This window comes from Uranotaenia lowii, chromosome 2 (assembly GCF_029784155.1).
Source record: "Uranotaenia lowii strain MFRU-FL chromosome 2, ASM2978415v1, whole genome shotgun sequence".
Lineage (NCBI taxonomy): Eukaryota > Metazoa > Arthropoda > Insecta > Diptera > Culicidae > Uranotaenia > Uranotaenia lowii.
The window spans coordinates 181,454,106-181,477,105 of NC_073692.1; the positions used below are offsets into that span (position 1 = coordinate 181,454,106).

The 23,000-nt window shown below is 33.0% G+C and overlaps 1 protein-coding gene across 4 annotated transcripts in view; it reads left to right on the top strand.

Moving 5' to 3' along the window:
• The first annotated feature begins 4,708 nt into the window (after positions 1–4,708).
• LOC129749873 (dynein intermediate chain 2, ciliary) overlaps positions 4,709–23,000 on the top strand; it is a 97,056-nt gene continuing 78,764 nt past the window's right edge. For all 4 annotated transcript variants that reach the window (XM_055744973.1, XM_055744974.1, XM_055744975.1 and 1 more), the window contains exons 1-2: positions 4,709–4,845; positions 14,268–14,595. In XM_055744973.1, the coding sequence (XP_055600948.1) occupies positions 4,798–4,845; positions 14,268–14,595 (376 nt within the window). In that variant the 5' untranslated portion in view covers positions 4,709–4,797. The remainder of the gene's footprint in view (positions 4,846–14,267; positions 14,596–23,000) is intronic.

Sequence of the window (23,000 nt, forward strand, 5' to 3'; positions counted from 1 at the left end):
TGTAAACTAGTGTAATCAATATTTTAATGCTTTTCCTGAACAAGAAATATGATTGAATTTAAAATATCTGACATAAGAATCAGTGTACAGAAATAGAATACAAAAAGTTATTAAATTCGAATCCTAAAATTAACTCAATGTCAGATCAGCAATTAACCTTGATTAAAGCTGGCTTAGCAAAATAATAATAATTTTTTCTTATAATTCATCTTAATTTAAATCTCCTTTCTTTATTTTTAATTGAAGTGTTTATTAAAAAATGCCACTGTTATGTCTTGGATTTTGAAAAAACATTAAATCATGTTTTGAAACGTAAAAAAGAGGAAATAAAATCCATTTTTTACAAGTGAATTTAGTTGATGATTAAAATAATTTATAAAAATTATTTTTTTTCTAGAGTGCCAGTGATGAAAGATATCGTTTTTTTAAATTACATTCTTCCTTTAAAAGTTTATTTTTTATTTTTACAATAATAACTTTATGTAGGGGCGAGTGGGGAAACGTGGACCACTCTAAATATCTCAGCTGTGTATTGAGATAAAAATCTCAATCCAGCTGTCATTGTTGTCGCTTTGTGTAAGCATGTTTTTCTATATGTTTCTGACTTATGTACGCATCATATGCTTCTTTTAATTAACTAGCCTAGGAAAATGTATTTACATAAATAATCAAGCTCCCGCAAATTGCATCCGGAGATACCTAAAGAATATAAGGAAAATATGCTCATACGCTTATGATCTTAGTTTTGTCATGATCTTTCACGCGGAAAAGGAATTTTATTGAACTTATGGTTCACTAAAATGTCATACAAACGCAACCAATTTTCAAATCATAGCTTGTGGGGAATCGTGGGCCAAATTTTTTGGGGTATCTTGGGCCACCTATATTTTGATGTTTTTATACACATTCAGAACTTAAAATACGTTTTTCCTGTCTGTCAAGTTTTTTTCATGTTTGCATCTCGGAAAAATGTGAATTTTGTGCACCTGTGTAATTTATCAAAAGCCTTGTGGATGTGGAGTGCGTTAAGAAGAAAAAGAAACACAAAATAATACTGAGACTGGAATTGGTTTCTTGACGAATATTTTAAATTACCAAAAAATTTATAATGAATATTTGTATTAACGATTGGTTTTTAAATCTGAACTTTTTTTTACTAAACTTTTTAATAAAAACCCATTCTTAAGGTAAGGTAGGCTTTTTTATGTCAAAATTTGAGTTTCTATACAAAAGGTTTATAAAATTGTATACCAAAATTTACAATTAAAAATTAGTGTTAATGTGGATACGTTATGTAGTGTCTGAAAATAAAATGCCTTAGGCCTTGTGTGATGTAATTCAAAATTCCGCCGAAGACGATCCAATTTTCTGACATGTTTTTTAACACCTATTTCTATACACCTTTTGTGATTAAGTAACTTTCCATAACTACGGTAGATGCATTTCTTGAACTAAATTCGTCACAAATCCTGTTTTCCGTATTTTTACAATCTTAAAATGCAAAAATGTGCCAATTTATGTTAAATTTGCAATTCTCTTTTCAAAATTTATCTGGTGTGACTAAAACAATTTTGGCGGTTCATTGATTGAAAAGTACAGTTTCTACACCACTTTTTACATTTTTTGTGGCCATAATCTTAAAAAAAATCTATAGGGTAAGTGTTCCTAATGTGGCATGTGTACCTAATGTTAACATACTGTTCGATTTTGCCTGTTTTTGACGTTATTTTTCACTTATCACAATTATCAAAAAAAAATGATAATGTGAAGGATCATGTGAACTTTCATTTTACAAACAAATTAGCTTTCTAATTCACAAGATTTTTCGTAAAATCCGGATTGTTTCCAAGAATGTCCAAATTGAATGGAATTGTTGGCAAATTTCTTAAAAAACACCTGTTTAGAAAAAGAAGATTAAAGCTGAATTTGTCAACCGATTTTTTTGAAATTTTTTGTCGGATTGTTTTTTATCATGATTTAAGTAATAAATATGTTAGAACGATGTTTTGTTCGTGTAAAAACTAAAAAAACATATGTCCACAATTAGGAACACTATTTTCAATGTGTTCCTAATTATGGACATAGTCAAAGTTTTCCAAACTATATCAAAGTCATAGAATGTATTTGAAATAAATTTGATTGAAAGAATTGCGTTTTAACATAATTTTCAACGATCTGTTAAAATAAACTGTTTTGAGCTAATAAAACATGATTTTTTTTTACTTCAGTATATCTCAAAGCTTAAAATGTTGAACAAATATTTTCGCCAGGTTGTAAGGAACGCACCTTTCGCGACAGAGAAGGAAACCATCAAGTTACAGAGAGCTTCTTAACGAGAACAGAATCGAAAGGAACAATTTAAAAAAAATCTCTATAAAATAGGTTGAATACCGTCTTTCGGGGCATCATGCAACACTTTTCAACTTCAGTTGCTTCTTAAACCCTAATGTCCACTGATAATCCTACCGTTTGTACATCCAAAGTTTTAAGGTTAATGGGACATCAAATTAACATAGTCAGAAAAATAATTGGTTTCACCAGTTATTTTTAAATTTACATAACATGCGATTTTCACCCTACTAAGAAAAAGGGGTATCTAAGTTGCAAAAACCTTTGTTCTTGATGAAAAATCAAACAAAAATTTTTGGAAATTTTTTGACATATTTGTGATGTCGTTACGCATAAAGCACGATCTGCAGTTATTTAATATTTTGTTAGAATTAAAGTTTATATTTTTTCTTTTAAAAGAAAGCAGAAGGGTGCTGATGCATTTAGGGATAAATAATACTACAAAAATTTTACATCATATTCTAGCATATGGAAACAAGATTTAAACTGTGAATCATTGATTTGCATCTCGATGCATTTTAGCCCAGACTGGTGACGGAATTTAAAAAATATTTGTTTTAAAAAATTCATTTATTGTTCGAAAAATATTCATACACCAACAGTGTTGATGTAGGATAATAAGTTCCATATAAAGTTTGTAGGTAATATCACTAAGTCAATCCGTCCCATTGTGTAAAGTTTTTTACGGCATCAAAAATGTAAAAATTTCGATGTTTCGAATTTTCTATGAGATTCAAAAACTTCATAAAACTCTCTCACGATGTGAGAAACTATGGCATCATCGTTTTTTTTATCATTAAATGATAATTTTAATCAATTATATTAAAATAAAAGCTAAATAAGTGTTGTGGTACCCAAATGTTGCATCTAACAATGCTGTTTAACTGAACTTATTTGTATTCTTTACAATGAATTTTCTACTTTTTGATATATAATAAATGTATCCATTGGAAAAGGTAAAGTTTGAATTTAAATGAGCTCAATATTCACTATTTTCTTCAAAACTAGCGTAGAGGAATATTGTGTAGGATTTAAATAGTTCTTATTGCCCTATTCATATTCCAAAAACGTTGTTAAATTTATAAAAAGGCGAGTTTTAAGATTTTTCTTTTTAAAGTATTAAAAAAACGGACCCATATGCAAAATCAGGAACAAAAAGTGTAATATTTGGGTACGCGGATACATTTTTCCTCATATGTTAACATTAGGAACACCCATATGTTAACATAAGGAACAATTAGTGCCATATTAGGAACATCGACACACTTTATAAAACATGATATTTTTCGTAAATTAAGGCTTGAAATGATTATTTCAAACCAAAACAGAGTTCAGAAAAAAATTTGGAATTTAGTTACCAAAAAATTGTATATCTAAGTATTAAAGATTCGGCGCAATAATATCAAATCTAAAAACCTCTGACAAAATATAGCGAAATTAGGCTCATTTACCCTACTTATGTACAACGTACAGCTTTTATCTTCGGCTTTCTTAGACACTAAGTTTTGAGAACTTCGAAGCTGATCAACAGTCTTTTTTCCGAAGAATGTTTTTTCGAATTTTTTTTCTTGGACTATGAATAACGAAAAACTGAAATGTTGTATGTGAATAATGTTTTCAAAATATGTTCGAGTTACATCATGAGGTTTACAAAGCTATAAATTTTGTAAAAGTTAGTTGAGAAACAAGAGAGATATAACGGTTTTAGTCAGGAGTGTAAAATTGACACTCTCGGGACTGTAACGGGTAAAAATTTCAGGGACGGAGGAGGGTTAAAATATATTTAAATTACAACAATATCAGGAGAAACCTCATGCTTATGCTAATTATATCAAAATTTAAAACAATAAATTTATTATCAATTCTGCTTGAGATCCAGCGGTTTCTGCTCGTACCAAGCATTATCTCCAGCAAAACTTTGTTTTCTCTACGACCTCGTTTTTTACCGGGGGGACATTTCGTTTCCAATTTTTCTACGGCCATTGTGTGATACGGAAAACAAAATGACACGACATTCAACCGGCTAGAAGGCAGTGACTGATTTTTTCACTGATTCTAGCGAATGGTGGCATGCTAAGCGTGGTATTTTTTACCCCTCAACCACAAACTTCCCCATCTTCGATTCTAGTTGGCCAAAGTTTTGGCCGTTCATCGCTCAAATGGTAGATAAAAGTTATAATTTCTTTAAATTTGTGCTTTTAATATGCAAACTGTCTCGCGATGGTTGATACAAACAAAAAAAAGTTTTCCTAAGGTCGCACACGGAATGGATTCCGAACATGTGATTACTATTTGGCCACCGACACCGGTAGCTAACAGGCAGTTGAAGTTTGTGGTGATCTTTTTCATCAGTTCGGTTTAGACTCCCGCGGGATACAGTTCAAATCTTCGTAAATCAAACATTGTTCGTAGTTTTCTAACGGTTTTCGGACGTGTGGCCGGCAAACGATGGCTTCACCGGCGTCCTTCCACAGCCTGGAGAGCGATGGCAGTGATGTAATTACATACAAAATATAAGGATAAGGATATCAGTGTTTTTGAGAATACCCAATCACTATGGACTTCTAATGGTCATGGAATATTTAAGAACGATAATCAGGAACTGTAAAATAGCGCGTATTTAAAACATTAAAACATTATTATTTGTTTTATACATTTCAACAGCTAATATAATTGGACTGATTGAAAATATTCCGATGTTTCCACCTTTCTTCTACTATTATCAAATTATATGCTTCTACTCTTCAATCAGACTTTTTTAACTAACTTTAGAACTAACATAAACTTGTTTTTCAAATTTTTCTGTGAATTCCTCGCGATTGTATGAATCATTGTTTTGTTCAAGACACTTCAAACTCAAAACTTTGTCTTGCCGTAATATACCGTCAAACGGGGCATCATGCAACAGCGGGGTTAGATGCAACATTTATATAGCACCACATTAAGTTTTTTATTTTTAAATAAAATTTGAAAAATCGAGCATACAATTTGTACAAATTTAAACGTTTTTTGATGCCGAAAAAAACTTTACCCAGTATGAAGGATTGGCTTGATAATATTACCTACAAACTTTTTACTGGTTTCTTCATGCTATATCAACACTGATGGTGTAGAAATATTTTTCAAACAATCACCCATTTTTTTTTAATAATTATTTTTATAATTCATTTAGGTGTCAGGGGTAAAATGCAACGAAATGCAAATCTCGTTTCCAAGTGCTCGAATATGAATGTTTTGCATCACGCGTTTGTAAAAATTAAAATTTCATTCATCCAAACATTTATTTTTATGATTTCAGCTTGTACAATTTTCCGTAATATTATTTAACCCCTAAATGTATGCAGCATCTTTTTTTCAGAAAAAATGTGAAAATTAGTTATTTCAGACCAAAAACATACTGAAATTGGTATTTTCATGCGTTATGGTCTTTAATACATCCCAAATATATTAAAAACTATAAATTTTCGTACATGTTCATTAGATTTTTAATTAAAAACGAAGTTTGTTGCAAGTTACCCCCTTTTCTAAGGAGGGTGAAAATCGCATGTTTTAAGAAAATTAAAAATAACCAAAGTAACTAAAGTAACCAATAATTTTTCTAACTACGCCAATTTGATGCCCCATCATCCTTAAAACTTTTGATGCATAAAGGGTAGGATTAAATGCGAACATAAGTTTTTCAGAACCCTTTGAAGATGAAAATTGTTGCATGTTGCCCCAGTTGACGGTAATATCTCAGTTAGAAAGTTATTGATTTTGTATTAAACTAGCTGACCCGGTAAACTTCGTTCTACGTTTGAACTAACAAATCTCTATAAAAGATGTGCTCATGAATCAATTTTAATGAACATCGCATTAAAATTATTCGATTTGTGTCCCATTTTAAGTTCGTTTTGTATGGAGCCCCCTTCATGAAAAGTGAAATTCTTGAAACTATTATATAAACTATCTCTGATCCGAAAAACCCTCGGATACCACTTTCCATTCAAAGAAAACACCTCCATTTTTATATATACCTAAGAGAAGATAGTGCAGTATTTTTCTGAATTTGTTAGAATTTCCAATTGTTTTAACGCTTTCATCAAAGTATTATCTTAAACAGTAACTTTTGTGTAACAAGTATCACAAAATTATAACGATAGACCATGCCAGCGGGTGGATATAAATTTAAAAAATAATTAATTTCGAATGCGACATTGAATAGATTATGGTGAAGAAATAATGTATATTAATTGTACACAATCGAGAATTTCACCCTATTTTATTTCACAACTGCTCTATATGTTTAAAAAAATGACAATGTCACGTTTTATTTCTTCAATAAAAATCAGTTTAGAAAATATGCTCACGGATAAAACATGCAAAATTGAAAACGCCCAAAACATCAAATCTTAACATCGACAATTATTTCGAGTGACTTAGTCACTTTAACCCATTCGAGACGGCGACTTTTTTCGAACGCGTCCCCCAGGAGCCAAAAATTTTTATTCTTTGATTCGATCAATTTTTATCTGAAAAACATGAATACAATGAAATTTTCAAAACTTAATCGTAAATTTACGAAAAACGTCCATTGCACACCGTGTGTGCAGTCCGCTCCTCGAAATAAAATTATTTCGAGGAGCCGCATTGCACACACGGTGTGCAATGGGCAGAAAAATGAAAATACACCATTTAAAACATGATCAACCTTCGTTTCAATTTTTATATGGTTAGAAAAGAAAAAAATATAATGCAAAGAATATTATGCAATGTGGTTTGAACCAAAAACTAGTGTTTTTAAAACTTTTTCCAATTAAATGTGTTTACTCTTGTGATTTATGATGGTTTCTACTTTGTCGGTTTCTACCCAATTTTTTCTTCTGTGGATTTTTTTTCTATTCGAGAATTATTTAAGTAGTCTAACTATTAAACTCCGGTTAACTTATTCTTGCATTAATTTAGAACTATATTTCATAAAAAATATGCAATGAAACATTTAGTGTTCATCACATAATCTTCCGTACATTTTTCTGAATAGCACCTTGGAATAAGGGTTATTTGTCCAACATTTCATGAAGGCACATCGAACGGAGCGTTAAAATTTTTAAATATTTAATACAATATAAAACTAGAATTTCCTAGAAATTCATAAATTGATTGTTTGAATACATTTCATGAAAAAATAAAAAATAAAATTCAATGATGATGATATTATAAGCAAACACTTGCAGAGCTAAAGTTTATTCCATTTGTTTTTTTTTTTTAATAAATTGTAAAAAGTAACCAATAATTAAAATTTATTTGATCATTCGATAGCTACCGTAAATAATATTTTCAACTATAAGATAGAGATTTCAAGAACACCTTTGTGAACGTAGAATCTACTAAAACTCCCCGCCAAGGGCTAAAGAACCCAATAGCACACTCTAAATTTAAAAATAAACGCTATACACCAGGTCCAAGATGCATATCAATTTCAGTTATTTTCTCCACATCATAACCTAAACAATCAACAACGCAAACTTCTACAACAACAGCACAAATAGCCTAGAAATGCCCTATTGTCTGTATCGACAATAGTCTGTACGAAACGAATCTGTCTGCGCTGCCTAATTTTATGTCATTTTCATCCCCAGATATTTTGAAAACATTTTCATTCACAGTGAAACCATTGTCAAATTATGTTTACATATGCTTTACAGATTCTATTGGTTCAAGAACCAATAAAATTGGTCCACTAGTTTCATCAAAACCATGAAAAAGTTAAAACAACTTCCATTGCACACACGGTGTGCAATCGGTCTTATAGCCTCGGAAAGTCATTGCACACACGGTGTGCAATCCGTCTCGAGTGGGTTAAATGACTGAGTGACTCATTCACAAAGTTAGGGAATAGCCCCCTCATCTCAATTCAAGGCCTTTTGAGTATGATGTGCACAAGATTTGATTTCAAACGATATTCTCGAAATAAGATCTTCAAATATGCCAAAAACAAGGTCTTGACATAACTGCTATTTCCCAAACCACTCGTGAGTGGTCAAGTAGCTCTAACGAATTTTGGACCGGAAAGATCCGGTGAACTTGAAGACCTTGTGAAAGATACGGAACAACCGTAGACAAACTTCAAAACAAATCTTTGAGCTTCCTGATTTAATCTTGACCATTTCAAAATAATAAATTTGGTTAAATGAGGCATTTTACAACGGTTTTTTGCATGGTTTTCTAGAATTTTTGAACACATTTTAAAACGTATATTACAATTTGTAAAAAAAAGATCATTTGTTCGTACAAGTATTATGATTATGAATGAAAAATTTATTATCAGTATAACAAAAAAAGCGGTTTGACAATTACTCCGAACCGTAGAAATGAACAGTTGATGTATCTTGATATTCAATAGCACATTATTATTTCAGTCGAATTCTTGTCGAGCACAATAAATCTTCTAAAAGCGCGTTGAGTAAAACAAATTAATTTATCGGACAAAGGCTATATAGTATGAATCATATCCTACTTTTTGGTGCAACGGCCATGTTATTTTTTACTGAAATTTTCTACAAGCAAGGCCGTATTAAGGAGAGACAATTGGAGGCAATTGCCCCAGCCCCCCGACCTAGGTGGGCTCCCGAGTAAAATATTTAACTTTACTTTAATCGTATCAAGTACCGTAAACTGGGGGAACTTTGATCACTTTTTTCATTCATTTTGGAATATTTTGGATGGGGTTGCATTTTTGTAATACCTAAAAGTTTTAAAACACTTAATGAAGTGAGGAGTATAAAACATGACCTTTGCTTGCATTAAAATCCAACGACATATGTGGTTATAATTAAATGTTTGTTACAAAACCAGATTTCGAGTTTCGGGGTAACTTTTATCATTATATTTTTTACGTACCTCAACATCTTCAAAATTATTGTTATGGTGCCATTTAGCACAGAAGGCATCAACATTAATAACAGTTATTTTGTTAGGACTAAACTGATGTTTTCAACTTTTTTTTTTCAAAAACATATTTATAATCAAAAGATGTACAATGTTGTTGCATACATCTAGGGGTAAATATAATAAACATTTCTAAATTTTGTTTGGCCTCAAAAACAAATGAAATTTTGCCTGCATGCAATTCCCTAGGTCCTTGCACTGTTCCCATGTTCTTTTTTTCTTCAGATTGAACCATTTGATAGGGTTTTAGCCATTTTTACCATACGGGCTTTCTCATGGAAAATCACCGTTTTTTTTTCAATATTAAAAAGTATCACCAAATGGCCATAAAAATAACACTTTAACCAAACCTAAACAAAGAAAAAAAGTTGAACTTTCACATAAAACAACCCATTTGCTCCAAAATGCTTAAATTTTATTTGGAGAGATGTTTGTTTGCAAGCCTTCGAAAAACCAGATATTTTAGGATTTTTAAATTATATTTTAAGAAGTATTAAAAATCTTATAATAAAAAACCAAATTTAGCTTATTTGTGACTCAATGTATAGGCTTTCAAACGTAGTAAAAAGTTTTCAGATATTTTTACTTTGTACTTAGTTAATGATGATTATCTGCAAAAATTTCATGTTGATCAAAGTTACCCCTGAGATCAAAGTTCCCCCAGTTTACGGTACTACAAATTGAAGATAGGAAATAGAAACTAAAAAAACTTGAAATAAAACGTATATAATAGCTAAGGACCTCCCTTGAAATATTGTCTCGAACAGTTTTACTCGAATATCATTTCTGCATTTATGAAAGCTGAGCAAATTAGGGTCATCTTTTTCAAAACTTGGTAAAATCTGAGCATATGATTTAGAATTTTCTAAAAACAAGATCCGGAAAAGTTTAAGCAGAATTCCGTGATAATTCGATAAAAAATCAAGAATGAAGTGAGGAGTAATACTAAAAATTCCATTACTTCAAATCGAAACACGTCAACAACGGAACACTTTTTCCAAACTTCCCGAATAAAAAAAAATTTAGATAAAGCTAGCTAAAAAAATTAGCCCAATTTGAGTTTTCATTTTTTCCTGTGTATAAATCCAGCAAAACAAGGACTGGTTTTTTTTTCAAAATTATGGCAACCGGTTAGACCGTTGTTTGCTTTTCTTGTTCAATTTTCTTTAAAACCCGTGTATACCCAGAATAAATCTGAAGAATCTTGAATGTCTACCACAATTAAAAATACATCACGTTCTCCTATTTATATATTTTCTGGAATATGAAATATTTTCTAAACAGTGAAAATTTGTTAAAGGCTTTTACGGCGACTGGAACTTACAGTACCAGTACAGTCCCTAATTATCAGTTTTTAAATGAAAACTTGCAGCTCAGAATAGGTTGAACAAAGAAAGCAATACAGTAGATTTTCGATTTTATCACGATCAAAAAAAAATTCACCGTGAATATGGCGAAACCGTGAATTTGGAGAAACTAAGAATTAAAGTGGAAAAAAAGGATTTTTATTGTTTTTAATCAATAATTTATTTATTTTTTTGTTTCGATTATCCACGTTTTACCATCTTTATGGCATTCGCGACTTTATCACCGTTACATTTAGCGGATCGTTATTGAAAAACTTATCCGGTAAAACTGTGTTCGATGTTTACTCTTGGGCTCGAACTCGCGGATATCGGCTCAGGAGACAACAGACTTGCCAACTGAGCTATATCACAAGCCCAATAATTTATAATGTTTTCAGCTTTCAGTAGTGGAAACGTTTTGTATCAATAAATTTTGATCAAAGATTACTAATCACAAAGGATCGATTTCAGTTGAAATTATTCTTCTCTACAGCAATTATAAGATTTTTTCTTGAAATTAAAGTTATGTAGGTATAGCATCAATTTGTTAGTCTACATCTAATTAAAGTGAATTATTTAGTTTTTATGGAAATTTAACAGTCATGTATCTTATGTCGATTTTAAAAAGAGGAAGGCATAAAAAATGTTCTTCTTCAAATTTCAAATTTAAGGCAAAGCTAGCAGAATTTCACTTTGATCTTCCAAAATTATCCATTCAGACAATACTAAAGGCTGTCCAATTAGGATTGCGCACGCCACCCTTCCAAATAAACATATTAAACAAAGAAATCAGAAACACTTTTCTCCTTTTTAAAAACTCTTAAATTCACCCCCAACTTTATTCGCATAACAAAAATATGGTTACTTTTTAAGAGCGGCTAACGAAGCACAAATAACAACACTAGCGTTTGCGCGACGTTACAATACTTATGTCGATTATTGCAAATGTTTTTAAAATCCAAACGACGACCATACAGCTAAGCTAAGTAGTTCAATGGCATTTTCATATTATTGAATAACTATATACCATAACATAAATCATTGAAATATCATGAACAAAGACGCTCTACGCTTTTGAACGAAAATTATGGCACTGGAAATGGTTTCTGAAGGATTTCTTAAAAAGCGTGATAAAATCGAAACCATACCCGTAACCGTGATAAAATCGAGCGTAATTTTGACGAATATTGTTAAAATCGAACAGTGATAAAATCGAAAAACTACTGTATACCATTTTAATAAAACCCAAATGTCTTGCCTTATTGGTATATTGCTTTAAAAATTTAAACTTTACCGTTATTTGTGAGGGATTTCTAATTCATGTTTACCTAAATTGATTTAAAGACTTTACAAACAAATATTCCAAAATTTTATCCGGACAATATCAGAGCAAATGCTGTGAACTATTCAATTTGAAAAGAAAAATTGAAGAACTTGAAGAGAAAAAATAATAATTTAAGGGAGTTAAATTTATGAAACCTGGCAATCTAGAATGCTCACTTCATAAGCATAAGTATGAGTATGAATAATACAAAATTATTGTAAGCTTTTTGGGAATTATTGAAATTTGAAAAAAAAATATATTTGCATTAATTGGTCAGATCAGTCATACAGAGATTCTATCTTAGATTATAAATTCAAATTGAGACTTTTCTAACTGAAATTTTTTACTGTTTTTCCTGATGTGCTTTTTTTAATTTGTCCTACTGCGGTAAATATCCTGAATTCAGCATATCATTTAGCAATTGATTATTCTCAAATTGTTTTCATACAAATAATGATTAAATTGATTGATAATTTTAGCCTTGTGTTGATTTCAAAGCTTTATGGTTTTCAAAATTTTGGAAACTCGAGATATTCATTGAAACTTCTAAACTCATCTGATTTTTTATAATGATAACTGATTATGTGTTTCGAACAATGTATCTACATTTGATTTTATGCATTCAATTTTATTTCTTGTAACTTGTAACATATAATTAGAATAACTATTTTACAATATTTTTCTGTGTCCAATATTTGATGTGAAATTTGAAATCCACCTCACATTTTTCAAATTTCAACACATTCATAAACATGATTTTTTGTGTTTATATACATGAAATAGAAATTAAATTTATATTTTTTTATTAAAAATTTAGTAATTCGTTCTTTGGCTCTGATTGTGACCTTGTTTCTCAAGTTTTTATATTATTAGAATTAATACAGGTTCTGAATACAATCTGGTTTCAGGGTTCAAATTTAACTCTTGAACTCTTACATCCGTATTTCCAAATAATTTGAATTAACTTCTTTTGGGTTTTGTTTATTTTGGATTCTTAGTCTGAAAAATAAATGTCACTACCCAATTTTTATGATGGAAATATTTATCCCACTTTCGCGCATTCCAAGCTGTCAACTATAAAACAAAAATATTTTATCATCTATCTTTGATTCTTTCTTGACTAGAAAACTTTAGTTGCAGATAGTGCTGATAGTTCCTAACTTATTTAAAAATTTCGAACCGAATTTTGAAATTATCAGCTCTAATAAGAGTTTTTATTTTCGATTAGTTAGCATAATAATTAAAATGAATCGCAGCCCCCTCCTCCAACTATTAGCCGGGCCTCTCGTTAGCTTAATTCTTCGGGGAATTTAAAAAAACACGCTAGGCTTTCTCACATTTGAAAAAGATTGGTATGCTAATAAAAATATAAAGTAGCTTTTAATATTCATTAAAATGTATAAAGTATTGTTACAACGATAATTAAAAAAAAACAAGAATGAAAATTGCCAATCGCCTGGATAAAAGCTAAAAGCCGCTGCTTTCAGTCGGTTAGGAAAAGTTTGTTATTTCTTTATAATATTTTTGGCTAATTAATGTTTTTATCGACTTTAGCCTGCTGCAAAAGCTGGGATACTAGGCGTTATCGTTTATTAGTTGGTTTTAAACTTAATATTCATTTAATAAACAAATCTGATTTCTTTCTTAATAATTTGTTTGGTAGAATAACGAATAACTTTCTTCATTAATTGAAACCCTTCATAACTAATCAAGATAACAAAATAATCAAATTATTATTGTGATTTTGATAATTTCGTTTTAAGTTTTCTGTGATGCTTAAGGAATTTGAAATGTTTTTCTGGCAAGCAAATAAAGTAAATGTGTTTTTTTTTTCATCGAGTTTTAAGCATGGGCATTTCGCTAAATATTTGCGATTCTTCGTCCATGTTAAATGCAAATAATTTGCAACAACGCTTTTACAGATTCAGTTGATTTTGAACTTTTCTCGTGTTAACGTTTCTGTTATTTATTGCCAATATGACGTGTATATGCCATAATATACAATTGAATTTACACATTTTAATGGAAAAAAGAGTAAGAATGGCATAAACTGTTTTTAATTAGCATAAAATTACCAGCGATGCTTTCAACTAAAAATTTCTACTATAAACTAAAATCTGTTTTAACAGTTACTTGTTAATAGATTTATGACGTGTTTTTCTAACCCTCGATCTAATTTAAAACAGTAATAAAAAAGCTCATAACTAGATCAATGGAAAAATTAATGCTAAATTGAACCTCATACTCCTTAAACCTAGCTTTTTTATTTTTTGAACTTTTATTTTACCTTGACTAATTCTTCGTTTATTTATCCCTCACAGCTTCGCAGCTCGGCGATGCAGAAGCCCGGCAAAGGTGAGACCGTCGACAATGACGAGTTCGATTCCTGGGTCAAGGCGAAGCAGCTGCTCAAACCGGTGGACCAGTTGGACCTGACGGAAGCCGAACTAGGCGAGGAGGTACCGAAGCTGCTGTCTACGGAAAACCGACATCTACCGAGGAATTTGGTCATCTACAACTTCCGGGAGGGCGCCTTTTTGCCGGTTCCTCCACCGGAAAACACCGTCACCTTGCTCGAGTTCGAGGGAACTTCGCTCCATAAGGATTGTCCGGAAGCGAAGGAACAGATTGCTCGCAAAGGAACCGACGGTAATTTGCCCAAGTGTGCTCCTGTGTCCTCCTGCTAGTCAGGATCGCCAGAGCGGAAACAAGTCACAGAAGACTTTTTGGTGCCGGATTTATTTTTGTGGCTGACGAATGGATATGGTTTTTGTGCATGGAATTTATGGAATGATTTACTTTGGAATCATTTTCAACACTTGGTTTTTTTGAATCCATTCAAGCATTTGGCTACTCGACACAATACATCGGCCAAAATCTACTATTTTTTGAGTCAAAAACATTGAAAGATCACACATGTTGAGGTGTCGTTGTTTGCGTTAATTTTTTTCGAAATATATGTACATTAGGGTGGCAGGCAAGTTGGTCATGACGAATATGCATTTGAGGCCCTTGGAACACAAGAGATATACAGGGTGACAAAAAAGTCCGGTCACACAGAAAAATCTCAATATTTCAAAGAATAAGAAGAAAATCAGAATCTGATTTCCATAGCTTCATTCAGTAACTCATCAAGATACTTTACAGACGATATCTCGGAATTACACCAGCTTTCTCTGATCGAACCAGCTTCAGACGTCTCGGAAACTCTTCGCAAGCGACGCGCACGTCCGGTCTCGTATAATTATACTTTGGTACAGTAGGTTAATAGATTGTAGGTATGTCTGAAAATCGACCTGGTCTTGTATACATACTTCTGGTCAATATCTCCAAACAACGATTTTTCATCAGGATAAATTTTATAAAGTAGTAAATTAGTGTAAAGTATTTTTCCACTTCATTTCAATCACTGTATGTTTTTGGCGCCTTTGCCTGATAAATGGAGCATTGGAAATGGATTTCCAGTCACTATGAGTTGATTTGTAACAGTAAAATAACGAAAATCGGTTCAATATAGATCCCATTATCTCGTAAAATTACATTTTTTGTTCTTTTCAAGCTTTCGTTTAAGCCTTTGGTCTGTGGCACACTTCATATAACAGTGACCAGAAATCAGAAAATTGCGATCCACTTATTGGTGGTTGAAACAAAAAAAAATTAATAATATTTTGTCCACTAGAATTATCATAAAAGGCATTCAGATGGATCAATTGATGGTAAATTTTTCAACATCATCCGGTTTTTTAAAGAATAGTAAAATCCTTTTTTTTTTTAAATGATTGGTCTTGATAAATAAAAACACTACTTACTGAAAATCTCGTTATGGTTAGTGTCAAAGGGGTGTAAGTACCTCACTTAGAAGGACTTTGGAGGCAAAGGGGTATAAGTGATGCACTAATACCCCTTTGCTTCTAGACCATATGTGGCTTTCAGTTTGAAGGGTTTTTAAAATTATGATTTAAAAGGCATATGATGTTCGGCGGTCAAGGATTCTAGATACTTATCTCAGTTTTTTTTTCAATTTTGTCACTTATACCATTTTGGCTCCAAGGTCTCCTTTTGTAGATTGGCCCAAAAAGCTGCCCTGTGCTCAAATTAAGCCGAATTGGACTTGATTTAGGGGTGCCTCAAAAGTCAAAGCGCATGAAGTATCAGTTTTTTTGTTTTCCAAAATCACCAAAGAGTAGCATAGGAAATCGGGAAAATAGTTATTTAAATTTCTATGTCAAATGACTTAAAACTGCATAAAACGAGGAGATCTGGTATTATTACGAACAAAAACCTGTTCGCTGGTTTTTCGAGACATGGCTTAGTCCAAGAATGTGGATTTTGAGTCGAACATAACACCAGATCTTGACGTTTTATGCATTTTAAGTTATTTGGCATCAAAAATAAAATTTCGTTTTTTTCCGATTTCCTTTGGTCTCCCCTATGGCGCTATGACGCACCCCTAAGTCAAATGCCATTGAGCTGAAATTTTGCTCAGGGCATTTTTTTAGGCCAATCTACAAAATGGAAATGGTCGGTTTCGATCTATATTGTTACCCTAGTGTACTTAAATAAAGTAATATCACATCAAAATATTTTTAATTTAGCGCGAACCGGTCTTTGTAACTTAAATAATATAATTCAAGTTAAGTATAAGATACCGTAATCCGGGGTAATATTGATCACTTTTTTCAATATATTTCGATTATTTTTTTCTGTTAAGGGGAATGTGGCATGTTTCATATTTTTAAAACCAGTACTGAACTCTTATGAACGTAAAACATAGATGCAGAAATATATTAGACCTCGTTAAATTTGATTAAAAATCGTTTTCGTCTCTGTTCAGAATTTGATGCTTTGGGGAACTATTGATCAGTCTCTATTTTGACGGTTTTACCGAGTTTTCTTGATCATAAAGAATACAAAACACCTTCATAATATTTACAAATGCTAGTTTATCAATTTAACCTTAATTTTGTACGTTTTATTTAAAAAATAATTATAATCGAAAAAAGAACATTGATGCTGCATACATTAAGGGGAAAAATAATTATAATTGTTAAATAGTTTGAGCTTCAAAATACAAATGAAATTTTATCTTTACACATTCCCCTGGGCCCTACCACTATTTCCTTTTTCATTTTTTCTTCAAAATTAACGATTTGATAAGGTTCCTATCCATTTGTCCAATACGGGCTTACTCTTGAAAAATGTCCTTATTTTTAAAATATCAAAAGTTGATCATTAAATGACTATAAAATTAACACTATAGCTTTTCAAACACATGGAAAAAAGTTGATCTTTCACATTCATGAACCCGTTTGCTTCTAAATGCTTTTTGGTATCATCAGGATAGCTGTTTGTTTGCGAGCCTTGGAAAATAGATATTTTAAGATTTTGAAATTAGATTTTTTACTAACAGAAAAAAAAAATCAAATACAAGCCAAATTTTGTCTATTTGATACTCAATCAATAGGCTTTCTTACGTAGAAAACAGTTTTCGAAAATTCAAATTATAGACAGAGTTATTGATAATAATGTGGAAAAGTGTATTGTATGTCAAATATCCCCCGGTGATCAAAGTTACCCCATTTTACGGTACCTAAATTTTTAAATCTAAAAAAGGTCGCATATGCGCAGGTGACGATTTTCTGTGATGTTTTTTCAATAATTTCATTCAAAAGTCATGTCAAATTGACTCTTTTTTACATTTCACTTAAAACAAATCAGTTAACATTATCAATTTTATCATATTTCTCCAATTCAAAGATAATCATCCAAAATTTGCATGGTCATAAAAAAAGTTATTTTGAAAAACCTCCTAAATTTAAAAACTTTGTGAAATCTGTGAATATTCCAAAAATTCAGTGTTCTGTAACACAGATTCTGTGATGAAATTTGGCTCAAAATTCTGTGAAATTATAGATTTTTCTGTGATTTCGGCAACCTTGACTTTTAGACGTTTTCTAGAATTTCAAAGGTTTTGAACGAGGTTTTTTTTTTAATTTTACTCTAGCACTCAGGAATTTGACATTTGAGCAAAACACATTATTAAACCGCTTAATTTCTCCATGAACATAACGTAAAATGAAACATAGATTCTAGGCTGAAATTGAATGAAAAAAATCAAGCTTTTCGTTAAAAAATAATAAGATTTTAAATCAGTCAAACACTTTTTTTCAGTTTTAAGTCGTAGATGACAGCACTATCTGGCTGCTTTAACTAAATTTAAACCCATTTTTGACTATCCAGGATTCAATAAGATGTGCTGGATGGTTTTGGTCGAATAAATGCAAGATACCGCGTGATGTCCTGGAAATTTTAAGGTCACTAAATCAAATAATAAGAATTGCATCATTGCATCAAGGTCACAAAAAAGTGATATTCTTGGACCGATAATCTGAATGATGGTTGTACATTATGATGGAGCATTTTGGACCAGATCGCTATCGGTATTATTTTTTTATTTGATTTGCAACTGATTCGAATGTTGTGATGAACTGTTGTTAACTCCAATAAAACTGTGTTGGAAAGCTCACTCGAAATGATGAATATAGGCCTGAAAATGCCCGGAAAATCAACATTGAGACTTAAATTGGTATTGACTACAAGATAATGCTGCCATCTACGGCTTAAAACTGAAAAAGGGTTTACTGTTTAAAAAAAAAACATAGTTTTTGAAATCCAACCTGTTTTTTATGATTGAAAATTGAACCAAGAACGTTTGTTACATGATTTCACTTGACATTAATGAAGAAATCAGGTTGATAAAGTATTAAAACTCAAATGTCACGTTCTTTAGTGCTTGAGAAGAATCTCTTAAAAAGCCCCTTTCAAACCTTTGAAAAATATCAAACGCCTAAAAAATGCGGTTATCTAATCGAATAGTTCGTAAAAGCCTTATTTTTTACTTTTGCATAGTAAATTTTAAGAAATAATCTTGAAATAGAAGTGCAGACTCTGCTTCTAATTTAAAAAAAAATTGACTAAATTACGGAAGTTTTGAATGATATTCAATATTTCCCAAGTTCAAAGTAAATGGAATTATGAGGCTCCAGAGAGTTCTGATATCATAAGTTTAGATTTGTAAGAATCGGTCATTATCTTTTATGTTCTATGCAAATAATAGCACAACAAGGTGATTTGAAAGACAACGAATGAATTTCTAAGAAAAATTAGTTTCATCTATAAATTTCACTCTCTGGAGCCACGGTTTTTCAGTGTTTAACGAAAAAAAAAATTATGTTATATGATTCTAATCGCTGTAATTTTGTATGATTATAATTTTAATGGCATGTGCGGCGGAATGAAAACTAGAGAGAATTTATTTTATAGAAATTTGTAAGAAAGGTGGATTGTTTGATAACGTGCCTTTTCACAACCCTGGAATTAGTTAGTAGAGTACTATGAAAAGAGATGATGAGGTGGACTGATAGTGAGGAGGAAATCATAGCTGGTGCTGACCAGCCTCCCGACGACCCATTGTTTCCCGACCAACACGAGTCTTGAGGACAGTTGCCGCCCGAAACACATCTCGATCGGTTTGGTCTGAGTTGACCCGAGAGTTTTTTTATATCGAGTTACCAATTTAAATTTAAGTCTAAAAATTGTTTTTAAGGTAAACCCAGTATTTCTAAGTGAAATTATAGTTCATGTGTGCCCTCGAAGAATCGGCTTTATTATTTCCGTAAAAGTGAAAAAACCATCAACACTTAACGTTGACGACCAATGCATCAGCACAAGGCCATTGTTTTACCATATTGCATGCTGTAGAACGAGGGGACGTCGGAGCCAAACGGTCAGCCAGGTCATTGTTGGGATAGGTCGTGGCAGTATTCCAAGGTAACTGCACCTGTTTCTCAACCATTTGGTCCTTCGAGCCGGATAACCTGGACCTTGGAAGCAGATTCGGAATATTTGGGGCTCAACTCGGAAGGTATCGCGACCATTTTGCACGCCATCTGGTCTGGTGCTATTGTTCGGTCGGAACAATTGGGCAACGCCATTAATATTCCTGGCTTGGCGTGGTATCGCCATCTTCAACACGACAAAATATCGTGTTCGTTTGCCTGGGCAATTAGCATCTACGGTCGGTTGATCACAAGGGTGATCAGGTTAACGGTGACCCAGCAAAACGAGGCAGATTCGGAAGAGCCAGTTGGTTCATTTGGTCGGTTCGGCGCATCGGTTCATCGGGTGGCACGATTTCGGGAAACGGGCGGTTTCCATTGGGTCGGTGGTCGATTGGTTCGGCAGCGGGGTCGAGAGCGGACAACGGTCGGCAAGGTGGCGAGCATTCAACAAGGTTCAACGCAGTGGTCATCAAGGTTGGTCCGGGTAAGCAACAACGGGTCAAAACGGGTCAATTAGCTATTCATCAGTCCATCTCAAGGGTGTTCCTTTGTTTCGGTTGTGATTACCGAGCCTCACGTTCATCTTTGAGAATTCCTCATCCATCAATCAACTCTAAGCAATCAACTTTAATCATATCAACTCTAATTTCGACGTTCTTCAATCAATTTAAATCAAATCCAAGATTTCTCTGGTGGTTGTGCCGCTGCTAAAGTTGTTGCACTAATGCAAAATATCTAATATTGTGGTTGTTTGAACAAATTTGTTCGAATTTTGTGAACGAAAAGGTTTCACATTTTGCATGGAATTAATTGAAACAAAGTTTATAAATTGTTTATGGTTGTGAATAAATATAAGAAAATAACTGACATAGATTACAATTTAATATTTGCGAAGCCCTGGGTAAGATTACCGGCTGGAAATCTATTTTCACTCTTTGGTTGGAAGTCAACTGGAATCAAGTTTTTCTTGTGGTCTTTGGTTATAACAAGTTGGAGCTAAGGTTCCTTTTATTGTTTTGTGGTTGGAAAAGTCCAAAATGCCTCCCAAGGTGTCCAAGTCAAGCAGTCTGAAGACTTTGCGTGTGAAGTTATCGGAAACGATTACAGACTTTGAAGATATTCGAAAATTTATCTCCATTATTGGGGAAACTACCACTTGTAGTCAAATCAAGGTAAGGCTGGAAAGACTTGATGATTTGTGGGAGAGGTTTAGCGATACAATTATTGAAGTAAAAACTCACGAAGATTTTGTGGCTGAGGATTTTAATTTTTCCAAAGAACGCCAAGATGTTAGTGATTTTTATTTTGAAGCGAAGGCTGTCTTAATGGATAAGCTCAAGGATCTTCAGGAGCCTTTTGTGGATAGTGTAGATCGCTTGAATGAGACGTCTGCTCAACACACCTTAGATCACGTGCGACTTCCACAAATAAAGCTACAAACATTTAGTGGAAACATCGACGAATGGATGAGTTTTCGTGATCTGTACACTTCTCTCATCCATTGGAAGACTGATCTTCCGGATGTAGAGAAGTTTCATTATTTGAAGGGTTGTCTGCAAGGTGAGCCGAAGAGTTTGATTGATTCTCTTCAAATTACGCGGGCAAATTATCAGGTGGCCTGGGATCTTTTGGTAAAACGTTATAATAACAGCAAATTGTTGAAGAAGAAACAAATTCAAGCTTTATTTAAGCTCCCTCAACTTTCGAGAGAATCCCCATCGGAACTGCATTGTTTGGTGGAAGAGTTCCACAAGGCTGTTCAAATACTGGATCAGGTAGTTCAAGCTGCTGATTACAAAGATTTGTTGTTGGTACACTTATTAACCAGTCGTTTAGATCCAGTTACGCGTCGCAGTTGGGAAGAGCACTCAGCTTCTGAAGAACAAGAAACAATTAATCAGCTTATGGATTTTCTTCAGAAAAAGGTCACAGTTCTGGAATCTTTACCGGTCAAATCTGCTGAATCTAAATTGGTTAATCAACATCTTTCGAAACCACGGCTACCTTTTGTGAAAACAAGCTACGGGTCTTTTCAGACGTCAGGTTCTAATTGCCCCATGTGTTCTGGAGGTCACTTCTTGCACGAGTGTGCTGATTTTAAAAAACTCAATGCAACTGAAAGGGATTCGGTCTTATTGAAACAGGCGTTGTGTCGAAATTGTCTCCGAGCTGGGCATCAGTCAAGAGACTGCAAATCGAAATTTTCTTGTCGGAATTGCAAGGGACGCCATCACACTTTGGTTTGCTTTCGATATGGTAACGGAAATACTGCTAGCACAAGTAATTTAAATCATCGGAACAATGGTAATACGGTAAATGCTGCGAATGTCGAGTCAGACGAGTTAGAGAATGTCACGTCAGCGTCGGCGTCAGGTGTGAAGCGTCCATCTACGGTTTTGCTAGCCACGGCGGTTGTTTGGTTGGAGGATGAGCATGGCGTTAAGGTTCCAGCGAGAGCACTTCTCGATTCCGGGTCGGAATGCAATTTTGCTACAGAAAGAGTGAGTCAACTCATCAATGCAAGTCGGAAAAAGGTGTCGGTTACAGTCCAAGGAATTGGTCAATCAAATTCACAGGTGAAGCAACAAATTCAAGCAAAGATTCGTTCGAGAATTTCGGATTTTACTTTAATGACGGATTTCTTAGTTTTGCCTAAGGTTACAGCAAACTTACCAACGCAATCCGTAGATATTTCGGGCTGGAGGATGCCCCAGGAAGTAACTTTGGCGGACCCAGCATTTTTCAAATGCAGATCAGTAGATCTTGTCTTGGGAATTGAATCGTTTTTCTCGTTCTTCAAATCAGGTCGGGAAATTTCTCTGGGCAACAACCTCCCAACACTGATTGAGTCTGTTTTTGGATGGGTGATTTGCGGTGGTCAATCTTTATCAAAAACAAGTGACCAAATCACCTGTAATGTGTCAGTTTCGGAAACTATAGAGGAAATGGTTTCTCGGTTTTGGTTGAGCGAGGAAATCGATGTTGGCCCCAGTTTTTCGCCTGAAGAAGCGCGCTGTGAAGAAATTTTCAAACAAGACGTTCAACGTTCGGAAGATGGTCGGTATGTTGTCAGTTTACCAAAGAACGAGTCGGTTATTCAGCGTTTGGGTGAATCGAAAAGAATCGCAATCGATCGTCTCAAAGGTACAGAGCGCAGGTTAGCTCGGAATCCCGTTTTACACGATGAATATCATAAATTTATGAATGAGTACA